This window comes from Mya arenaria, chromosome 3, assembly GCF_026914265.1.
Source record: "Mya arenaria isolate MELC-2E11 chromosome 3, ASM2691426v1".
Lineage (NCBI taxonomy): Eukaryota > Metazoa > Mollusca > Bivalvia > Myida > Myidae > Mya > Mya arenaria.
In genome coordinates, this window is record NC_069124.1 from 44,423,721 (window position 1) to 44,435,135 (window position 11,415).

Here is an 11,415-nt window from a genome sequence, read left to right on the forward strand (position 1 = left end):
GCAAGTCAATAACTTTTAAACCCTCTCACAGATGTCCAGGACTATTACACAATGAGTTTACATTACTCCATATTATCCTTCATACGAGTTATGACCCCTGATTGATTTAGCAATTTAAGTTAAAAGTTTTAGGGCAGGTTGGGATATTTATATATAACTTCTATACCCTTCATGTTATTCACTTTATACTTCACACAGTTGTTCAGGGCCATCATCCAATGAAGTAAGATAACTCCATTATATCCTTAACACAAGTTATGGCCCCTGATTGACTTAGGAACTAAAGTTAAAGTTTAAGGGCAGGTTAAAGTTTTAGGGCAAGTTGGGAGTTTAATAAAACACTTCTATACCCTTCATTCATTGACTAAATACCTCGCACAATTATTGACGACCGTCTTACAAGAAGGTTACATAACTCCATTTTAACACTAATTACAAATTATGGCCCTTGATTGATTTGGGGTTTTTTCTTTTCATTTCTTTTGACAGGCACATTTTTATATGCTTGGTTTTCACAAGGGAAAACTAGTTATGAGAATGACTTGCGTCATTGTTCCGGCGAGCTGGTGGGAGGGCATCATCAAAGTCACCTTATGTATCGAACAATTTTAGCTAGAATTGTCATATTGTGACCAATGTTTGTATATAGATTTATTTATGGAGAGCTTTTATAGGATTGCTCTTGAGATCCCTGGGATCAAGGTAAAAGTTACTATAGGTTTTGAATAACTTAAGAAGGGTCGACATATTCTATCAAACTTGGTATATATGAAGTCTATTGAGTCTCTTCAGGAGATTGTTTTGGGCCCCCAGAGTTATGGTCAAGGTCACTGTTGCTTAAATAGAGAAAAAAATATAAGTACTGAATAACTTTTGTAAGGGTTGACATAGTGTGACTTAACTTGCTATATAGAACGAGTTTATGGAGACCTTTCGTTGGATTGTCTTTTGACCCCTTAGTCAAGGTCAGTGTTACTAAAAATAGAATACCGTTTGGTACTGAATAACTTTAGTTATGGTTGACATACTGTGACCAAACGTGGTATGTAAAGAAGAGTTTATGGAGGACTTCTATGGGATTGTGTTTGGGGCCCCTAGGATCAAGGTCACTCACAGTTACAAAATAGAAGAAAGCAGTTGAAACTGTATCTCTTCTGCCAATCATTAAAAACCCGGTTTTGTCACATCGCGGTTCTCGTTGACTTTTTTTTTTATTATTGCCTTTGACAGGCATGTATTCATCGATGATATTACGTTATGATTGTATTCACTTCTGAGACAAAGCGGCGAAGTCGAGCGCGCGCGTTCTTACGACAGCTCTTGTTTTCTTAAAGCGTTAATAACGCTTTCAGCCATAAAACATCAATTCTAGAATCTAAATATGAAAAACTGCGACCTGTTCCTTTGCCATCAGTCTTGTATAGATCTATGTTTTCCAGGCATTTACTAAAAAAATTGGATAATTCCAAGACAAAAAATAAATTAGTTGTCAAAACGGTTAATCTGTAAGAGTGCAGCTTTAAAATACTTCCTCAAATTTCCACAATGCAAGCATAAATACGTTTTCAGTGTATGGAATTCTTTTACACTAGCGCCAATTTAGATATTGTATTATTTTTGCAGATAAATCTTGCCATGGAAATTTTCTATACATACGACAAAAAATAAATCGGTTCAATAACAAAACATATCCTACTCCAAGATAAGTCATTATTCATTTCCGATAGGGGAATTTTAGTCTATAACCTCAATGACGATTTATAACGTACCTATTTCAAAATCTATTGATAGACTGATATAGCCTGCTATTTTTACCTGTATAGGGTATTTGTAAACATTTATTCACGTATGAAGTTTAACTATACAGCATGTAAGCCACAGATGGTGCCCCTCGTAAGGCTATGAACTTCAAAGCCGGCGTTAAGAAATCACGGAACCAATCTATCTTAATTCCTGGCGTTCAAAAAAAATCCGATTCTTAAAGGATTGACTTAAAAGAAAATATAAAAACACGTGACAAATAACAAGGTATAAATATATGCATCTCGCTAGGGATGATAAATAAATGAATTTAAAGCAATATTTTGTAAGAAACACAGTTTTAATGTTCTATTTGTGTGATAGTACTTGCTTACTTAAGTCGTGTGGATAAAATATCGTATTCACTTCATCACATTTCAGGTATGTCCTAGATCTTAATTTTAGATTTTATTTGCATTTGTTTTTCTTTTGCAAGTTTGAAATAAGATTTTCTCGTATAATTTATAGATTGTCGTATTCGTAAGCTTCATTTTGCTTTGATATTAATGTACAGTAAGACGAATTAATTCCTTACTTAATAAGTCCCTGGAGTTAACTGACCGTCAGGCTTAAAGAGGCAATATGCAGGTCGCCAGGCTTAAAGGGGCATTATGTAGGTCGATGCAAAGGTATTATGTTTAATTACAATGCCTTATCACATATAAAAAGATATAATACTTAATTACTATCGGATCCATGCGGAGGCACAACGGCACGCGAACCCCCTAAAATTGTCCAAGTTTACTTTAATTTTAATAAAGAAGAAAACAATAATAAGATACGCTAAAAGTGCACCATTTCGGATTATAAATTGTTAAAAGTCATTGGGGAAATTCCCCCAACTCCCCTAAAAATATTCTAAACCAAATAAATGTCGGTTCTGCGGGAGAGGCGCTAGTCAAAAGGATACGCTCCCTTAATTACGCCCCATCTAACGTCAACACCTGGAACCGCCCCTGTTGAAAGTGTTTTTTATACTATTTTATAGCTTCGTGTCCACCAGTTTAAATAACACGCCAAGTATTGCTTATTTGTCTTGATCCGTACAGAAATCATAAAAAACAATTGCATCTACCTTTTATGTCCCTTTAAGCACATTCATAATGAACAGAACAGAACACAACAGAACAGAACAGACGTTTACTTCAAATGAGAGTTGCAGTATTAAATGCATTTGTGTTTCGAATATGGTCGATCAAAATTTTAATCGTAGATTAAGGCACTAATACTTATATTGTATGGAGATCATAAACACTTCAATGCAATACGTATATAATAACATGTTCTTGTATATTAAGACACTACAAGAACATAATGGACGAGAGCCTGCTTGTGTTGGCCATCGACTTCGGGACGACATACAGCGGCTATGCCTTCTCCTTCCGGTCTGACCCCCTCAGAATTCAGACAAACCAGGTATACTACTTACTACTGACAAAGACTTGTAAACACCAACACTACGATCTTGAGGAAAGGTTTTATCTTCTGGGGTCGTATTCATTAAGCATCTTTGAAAAAAAAATCAACTTGATACATCTGTTGTTGAAATGTTTATTCTAAGTTTAATTCGTTTAATTCAAAGAAACCAAAAAATACGTGCAAAAAAAGCATGAACACATCAAGGAAAAGGTTAAAATCATAAAATTATATGAATATATTTCATTAAAAATGGAGCGAATTAAAAAAGAATGTTGTTAAAAAAATCGAAAAAAAAATTAAGTTGAAACGCAACACAAAACAACCCAACGCAACGCAACACAAAACAACCCAACGCAACGCAACACAAAACAACCCAACGCAACGCAACACAACACAATACAATACAATGCGACGCAATACAAAACAACCCAACGCAACGCAACACAAAACAACCCAACGCAACGCAACGCAACGCAACACAACACAATACAATACAATGCGACGCAATACAAAACAACCCAACGCAACGCAACACAAAACAACCCAACGCAACGCAACACAACACAATACAATACAATGCGACGCAATACAAAACAATACAAGCATCTTTAGTACACTCGGGTCATACATACATGACAATATAAGGACATATAACATTGGAGAACAGTGTCAATAAGAGCTTAATAATACTAATACAAAGCAGGATGAGTTTGTCTGGAGTTGCAAGATTACTAATTGATTGCTGATTGTTATTATTATAAATACAGATATTCTAGTTTGTATATTAAATTTTGTTGTTTATAATAAATTGAAAAATGACGTGAAGTCACCTTTATTGCCATTTTTCAAAGCCATAAAATGCGTCATTTGGAACTCGTGGGCCATTTTTCATCGAAAACAATGATCGGATGTATATGGACGGTTTACAATGTCAGAAATCTGTACAGTTTAACTACGCTGCAAGTAGATCGCGTAGTAATTTCAATTTAGCAGTTAATCTTAATGTCTTAACTCTTGGGAATCTTGATGATGTTTGCAACAATACACTTCACTAGCATTCAATTAGTAGTAACTAAGGTATAAAGATAAACGTTAGAGGTTGTTTTTGATAGAAAATGGCCGAGGAGTTCCGAATGAAAATGCGTTTATTATTTTTTCCACACATAAAACCATTTCAACGAATACAAACATAATATGGAGTTAACTACTCACAAAATAAGCTAAAATCCTGTTTATGGATGTCAATATCAATGGTCTGGCCTCACTAGAAAGTATTTTAGGAGTCATATTTAAGGTCCATCCCATCGATTGTGGTCAGGGTTCTGCATGATGGTTTTCTTAATTAATGTAGTTGAGTCATAGATATTTGAAAGTGTTTTGTATACTTGTTCGCCTTTCTTTCTAATTTATATTTAGGTTTACAATGAAGAACAAACATTTGGCTTTATCTTTTATGACCTTGTTTTTGTTTTATATGTACACTGATGATGTGATTATGTTGTATGGAAGCGTATATCGTATTTACCGGTAATGCGATCACATAGTATGGAAGCGTATATCGTATATAATGATGATGTGATCATGTTGTATGGAAGCGTATAGCATGATCATGTAGTATGAAAGCGTTTATCGTATATACTGATGATAGTCTTGTCGACCTCTGTGTCGACTGGATGAGTTATAACACCACATGCTAACAGCATTATGTCGACCTGTTCACACTGGACATGTTGACAGAAGTTGTGTCAACAAATCAGGGTAAACACCCTGATATGTCGACTTCAATAATGGAGTCACAAAGCATGTTCAGCTATTTGTCAATAATTTATAGATAGTGTCATCCACTAAATAAAGAAGTGGGCCAGTCGTCATAACTTTGGCAATTTGTGATTTTATAACTCGTCGATATAAAACGAGTCGACAAAACTACATGATCACATCATAAGTATATACGATATACGCTTCCATAGCTTTGTTTGTTGTATCTAATTTATCACTAACATAATGCTTAGGTCCGACAATAACTTACATGCATGACAAATATTTACTTTTCATAAACAGTACGGGTATAAACGTGCATTGATCCTGTTTATCGGTCATCTAATTATGCTTGTTTACTAGACTGGTAGATTTTTGTAGGAAAAGTTACGTAGGGTACCAGTCTATTTGTTTGCATAATTGTGGTCGCCAAGAAGGAAGATGAATATACTAAAGACATTCATCAGGCAGATTGTTCAGAACTTTGTTAAAGTTAACAGATTAACGACATTAGTTAACTTTTAAATGTAAGATACTTAATGATATGCTCACTTATTTGCATATACACAAGTGTCGCGGAAATAAACTATGTTAGAAAGACAGGAGATCATAAGTGTATCCTTTGTGAACGTCCAGAGCTGGAACGATTTGAAAGTTAACAACGATGAAGTTAACAACGTTGTTAACTTTAACAATGTTCTGAACAATCGACCCATTATAAGGAACACACCGTAAAACCAAGGAGCGGGGGTAACCCACAATAGCAACCATTATATAATTGTTATGATAGAAAACACATCATAATTTTATGAATGTTCCCAATACAGAGCTGGTCACAGAAGCTCGTGTCACTGAAGACGCCGACGGTACTACTCGTGGACGAGGACCGGAAGTTCCAAGCGTTTGGTTACGAGGCGGAGGAGAAGTACGCGGAACTCTTGGAAGACTGTGAGGCGGACGGATGGGCGCTCTTCCGCCGCTTCAAGATGTCTCTCTACCACACAGAGGTCTGCACTTGAATGTTAATGCGCTTGCTTCTGAAAAATGATATGCGCACATCTTGTGTTATTAACAGTAACGCAATTTCGGGATATCTATTTCGCGTTATTTTGTTTTCGTTTCAAACAAAGTACACTCATAAATTGTATTCAAGGTGGGGATGATTAACTGCTTGAATGCCCATACCTGCATGACACCGTAAAATACAAGGATGGCTGTTGTACACTTGATATGTGAAGTGGAAATGAAATACTTAAAGCTGCACTCTCACAGGTTGACCGTTTTGAAAAAAAAACACACAATCTATTTTGTCTTGGAATGAACCATTTTTTGCGTAAATATCTGGACACCAGTGATGTAAGAATATTGACAAAATATCAGATCGCAATTTTTAATATTTACGTTTGAAAATTGATATTTATGGCTCAAAGCGTATCTAAAACTTAAAGAAAAATGAGTATATCGGCATAAAACATCAATTTTCGTACGTAAATATAAAAAAAACTGCGATCTGATTTTTTGTCAGCATTCTTATATCACTGGTTTCCAGGCTTTCACGAACAAAATTGCACACTCCAAGACAAAAAGAATTAGAAAAGTTTTCAAACAGTAAATCAGTGAGAGTGCAGCTTTAAACAAGCATCTCGTTTCACGATTCGTATGAAACTTTCATGATTATTTTTTTCTTTCTCCAGGATTTGTCTCTGGCTACAGAGGTCACCGACCTCGCGGGCGTGGTCAAACTGCCCGCCATTACTGTATTTGCCATGTCAATCAAGTACCTCAAAGACCACGCCCTAAAGTCACTGAACAGATGCCCGGAAACGCGCGTGAAGGAGAGTGACGTCAAGTTCGTGCTCACGGTTCCCGCTATCTGGGACGACAAGGCCCGCCTGTTTATGAGGGAGGCTGCTGTGGAGGTTCGTTTGTTAGCCGTTTAGGTTGAATTGTAACAGTTTTTGAAAAATATTTCATTTATGTTTACACTCTAACTTGACAAATGCTCATCTGTTCTTAACCAAATTTTTTTGCAATGCTATAATTCATTAAATCTCGGGCAATATCGCTTTAGTGACCCAATATCTACTCACTAGCGGATCCATGGTAAGGGGAGGGGGCGCACCCGGCACCCCCCACCCTTAAAATCTTCCAAGTTTACTTTTTATTTCGATATAGGAGAAAAAAAGTAATAAATTACGCCCAAAATGCACCATTTTATACTAAAGCACCCCCCCCCCCACACACACATACACACCATCAATTTTAAATAAATTTTGGTTCTGAGGGAGGGGTGCAAGTCAAAAGGTTACACCCCTAAGTTATGCTTCCTCTAATGTCGAATCCTGGAACCGCCCCTGCTACTCATAGGTATTTCCTTGTGCGAATTATGCTACACTTCGCGGCGCTCTTTTTTCGCTTTACCGTGCCAGTAAAAAATGGTAGTACCAACAAATCTCTGTTTCGCTGTTTTCAGGCGGGGATTCCGCGTGCGCAGCTGGGTATGGCCCTAGAGTCGGAGGCGGCCTCGGTGTGGTGCCAGACTGTCCCCCTCGTCATACCCGCCGAGGACGACAGATACGCCCTCACAAATGTAGACTCCAAGTACATGGTCGTCGATCTGGGAGGTTAGTTTCATAAACTCTTACACTTTAATATACCAATGACTGTGCTATTGCCCTCCCTTATTAATAAAGTCGAATCTTGGTATGTCGAACTCTGTAGCCAGGAAATTATCGAGTTTTTAAAAAAATATTTTGGTTATCTCGAAGTATTTCCCGGTGTCCAAACTAATTCGATATAGCGAGTTTTTGCTGTTATTATAAGGTTCTTTATCAAGAACCGGACCATTTCAAGCGTGGAATTGAAACATCCCTGAACGATAACATTATAAAGTATTTTTTTTTGAAACTAATTTGTTTTACAACAATTGTGAAACAAGTTATAACACAAACATATTTATCATTCTTGCTGGTAATATTTTACGCGAGTGTGTGGTATTGTATTGTGGGGAAAACCAGAGTATCGGGAGGAAACTCACTGGCTTGGTGACCACAAAACAAGATCATACGCGCCCAGGCTGGGACTCGAACACGGAAAGCGCTAACTGAACAGCATTTTATTTATTCTGGAACTGTTTGAAACCAACAGTTAGAAGCCCAAGGTATAAATCAAGTGGTTGTCGCGATGTGTTTATTGATAACGTCTGTCCATACTATACTTTTTCAAAAAAAACACTTTAAATTGTTTCCAGGAGGAACAGCGGACATCACTGTCCACCAAAAGCTTGCCAACGGGAAGCTCCGGGAGCTTGATTCTGCAAGCGGTGGCTCATGGGGAGGGACGCAGGTCGACAAACGCTTTATCGCCATGCTGGCGCAGTGCTTGGGCGAGGAAACCATGAAAAAGTTTCACAGGGAATGCTTGCAAGACGTTTTCGATTTAATAAGAGAGTTTGAAACAACGAAGCGAACTTTAACACCAGAAACAACGGGAATGGTGCGAGTTCGGCTTCCCGCGTCTTTGCATGAACTGCGGAAGAGCTTTGACGAAGAAATGCCGAAAACCCAATTGCGGAACCAATTTTTAACCACGATTAGGAATTCACAGTACGGGGATAATTTTTCAGTCAAGGGTGATAAGTTACGGGTGGACGCTGGATTCATGAGACACATGTTCGACCATTCCATTGACTCATTGATCAGTAAAATCGGCGAGATTCTTGAAAAACCGGAAGTAGGTAGACTCGAAAATATTCTAGTCGTAGGCGGTTTCTCAGAATGCGCGCTTGTGCAGCATTCCATGAGGCAACGACTCCGCGGGAAAAAGATCATATTTCCACCGGAAGCTGGTCTGGCCGTGCTCAAGGGAGCAGTGTTATACGGCCACAACCCGCAGATTATTGCAAGCCGTGTCGCTAGGTTTACCTACGGCCTTAAAACGACCGAAGAATTCGACGAAACAAAACACAAACACAAGTACAAGGTTGTGAAAAACGGAGTGGCATTTTGTTCTAACCTGTTTCAAATCTACGTGTTCAAGGGGGACGAGGTCGAAACGGGACAAGTAATCACAAAAAAACACAAACCCAAAGACAATCAAAACCCGGGTGGATATGTTACATTTGAAATGTACCTCTCTACTACAGACTCGGCGACGTATGTGACGGACCCCTCGTGCTACGCGCTCGGGAAACTGGAGGTGAGAATGCCCGAGGATGCAAACACTGCCTACGAAACTTCCCTCATATTTGGGGACACCGAAATTATGCTGAAAGTGAAACATTTGCACACAGGGAAATCATTTGCAAAGTTCTTTAGTTTTATGTAAAATCCGAGCAAAACTGTTTTACAGTCGAAGCCCGTTGGATCGAACTCGTTTGGCTCGAAATCTTCATTTGCTCGAACTAGATTTAAAGTACCGATTTTAATATACTGAAGTTAAGCATTTCTGCTTAGCTCGAGGTTTTTGAGGCTCGAGGTATTTTCGTTGGTCCCTGTGAGTTCGAGCCAACGGTGTTCGACTTTGTTATTTTCATTTATGCTAAAGTTCAGGGACCTTATTCTCATTATTCTTCTTCGTACTGCCATGCCATGTATTTATGTTATCATAATAACGATGAGCTTTATATGTTCAAGTTAACAATAAATTTTCTGTTCTGTTCTAACATCCAGAGTATGAATTTCAGACTCCGAAAAACAGCATTTTAATTTTGTTGTCAAAAAATATTTTAAGAACAAAGTTGTACAAAATGGTGTCTGTGTTAAAAGTTATCTGTTCTAAAAAAGGCTCACATATTTGGTCAAAATTATTTATGTTATAGATATTTTGAAACATTCAGTCTTCTGAGCCTGAGTCTGAAAATCAGACTGAATACGTTAGCGAATACGGACGTCTCGGATTGATATGGAAATCAAGATTGAGATCTATCAATTTTAAACTATTGTAAAGTTATAAAAAAAATTTTTTAATTGTGCCTGGCATTTGCATTTAAGCTAGCAAAAATGTACCTCAAAATGGATATACATTTGTTACTGGATATAAAAATAGTTTAAACATTCTAATCCTTGGACATGATTCTTTAAAACCCAAACCAACGTTTCAGGATTGAGGTTTTCTATTATTAAACATGGACAGTTGATAATTGTCATTTATAGTAATTGATATGTGAACACTCAAAATTGTGCATATTTTTTTTTAAAACGACAAACCTTTCTTTTATTGTGTGTGTTCTTGAGCCTGCATGTTCACATTTAATCAAGTTTGAAGGTAGATAGTCTAGATATACAGTTGAACCCCGTCGGCTCGAAATCGCTTGGCTCGAATTCCTCGTTGGCTCGAAGTGGATGTTAAGAACCGATATATACTGAAGGTAAGGATTCCCGTTTGGCTCGAATATTTCGAGGCTCGAGGTATTTTCGCCGGTCCCTGGGAGTTCGAGTCAACGAGGTTGGACTGTATGCACAAAAGAAATGCATTAACATTAATGTATTATTAATCTGTCAAACTCCTTTGGCTTCAATAATCAGAACAAAAAAACACACACATGATTCGTGAACAGACTAGAAATATTAGCTTTTATAAATGGGGTTTTTGGTTTATAGCTACCTGGTCACAAATTCCCCAGTAAAAAAACGCCAAAGTATTACTAATATTTTTTATCTATCTAAACCTTCTACCGTTCACAGCTGTGAAACTTGTAATATTTCAAATAAGACTACATCTTAACCCGTAAAATGTTATATATTATTCTTACCTGAACCAGTACAGTCAGAATCAATTTTATTGTGTTGTTAAATTCTGTGAATTAATTCATACTGATTGAAGAAGACAATCAAAGATTTACATTTATTTAATAAAATAATTGAATTAACATCATTGTTACGTTTGTTATTATGTCTTCTCCATTTATGAAGAGACTATTGTTTTTGCCATGTCCGTTCCGCCCGTTTGTCACGCTTCATTACCGCCAATAACTATAGAACGTTTGCTCCCAGAAACCTCATACTTGGTATAACAAGTAAAAAGCCCTTTATTGGTTTTTAGATCAGTAGGTCAAAGGTATAGGTCGCGGTGACCTTGAGGTGAAAAAAAGAAGATTTCCGCTCAATAACTGAAAATTCTCTGGGTTAAGGTACTTCATACTTGATATACTTGATATACAATTTGGTCATGATTAACATATTGATTTTGAAACCAGCATATTGAGGTCAAGGTCACGGTGAACATCAGGTGAAAAACAATACGTTAGCGGTGAACGCTTCACCCAGGAACTTTATACATGGTCATGCCAGTTGGTCATGATTAGTAGATGACCCCGATTGATTTGGAGATCAGTAGGTTAAAGGTCAAGGTGGGGTGAAGAAAAAACAACAGTTTCACTCAATATTTCAACAAAAGAACGCTTGGGGCCAAGAATTTTATAATTCGTATGCGAGTTGG

General features: G+C 37.3%; 1 protein-coding gene across 1 annotated transcript; it reads left to right on the top strand.

Annotated features, from left to right (window-relative positions):
- Positions 1–1,979: 1,979 nt before the first annotated feature.
- On the top strand, positions 1,980–10,841 carry LOC128226709 (heat shock 70 kDa protein 12A-like). Its single transcript, XM_052936698.1, has 6 exons — positions 1,980–2,181; positions 3,099–3,216; positions 5,805–5,984; positions 6,672–6,896; positions 7,451–7,601; positions 8,228–10,841. The coding sequence occupies exons 2-6, from the start codon at positions 3,115–3,117 to the stop codon at positions 9,301–9,303; spliced, it is 1,734 nt and encodes a 577-aa protein (XP_052792658.1). The 5' UTR covers positions 1,980–2,181; positions 3,099–3,114; the 3' UTR covers positions 9,304–10,841.
- The last annotated feature ends 574 nt before the right edge of the window (positions 10,842–11,415 follow it).

Coding starts and splice junctions, on each gene's coding strand:
- LOC128226709 (XM_052936698.1), top strand. CDS start 3,115: ATGGACGAGAGCCTGCTTGTGTTGGCCATCGACTTCGGGACGACATAC. Junction 5,985..6,671: donor TGTCTCTCTACCACACAGAG/GTCTGCACTTGA, acceptor TTCTTTCTCCAG/GATTTGTCTCTGGCTACAGA. Junction 6,897..7,450: donor TGAGGGAGGCTGCTGTGGAG/GTTCGTTTGTTA, acceptor CGCTGTTTTCAG/GCGGGGATTCCGCGTGCGCA.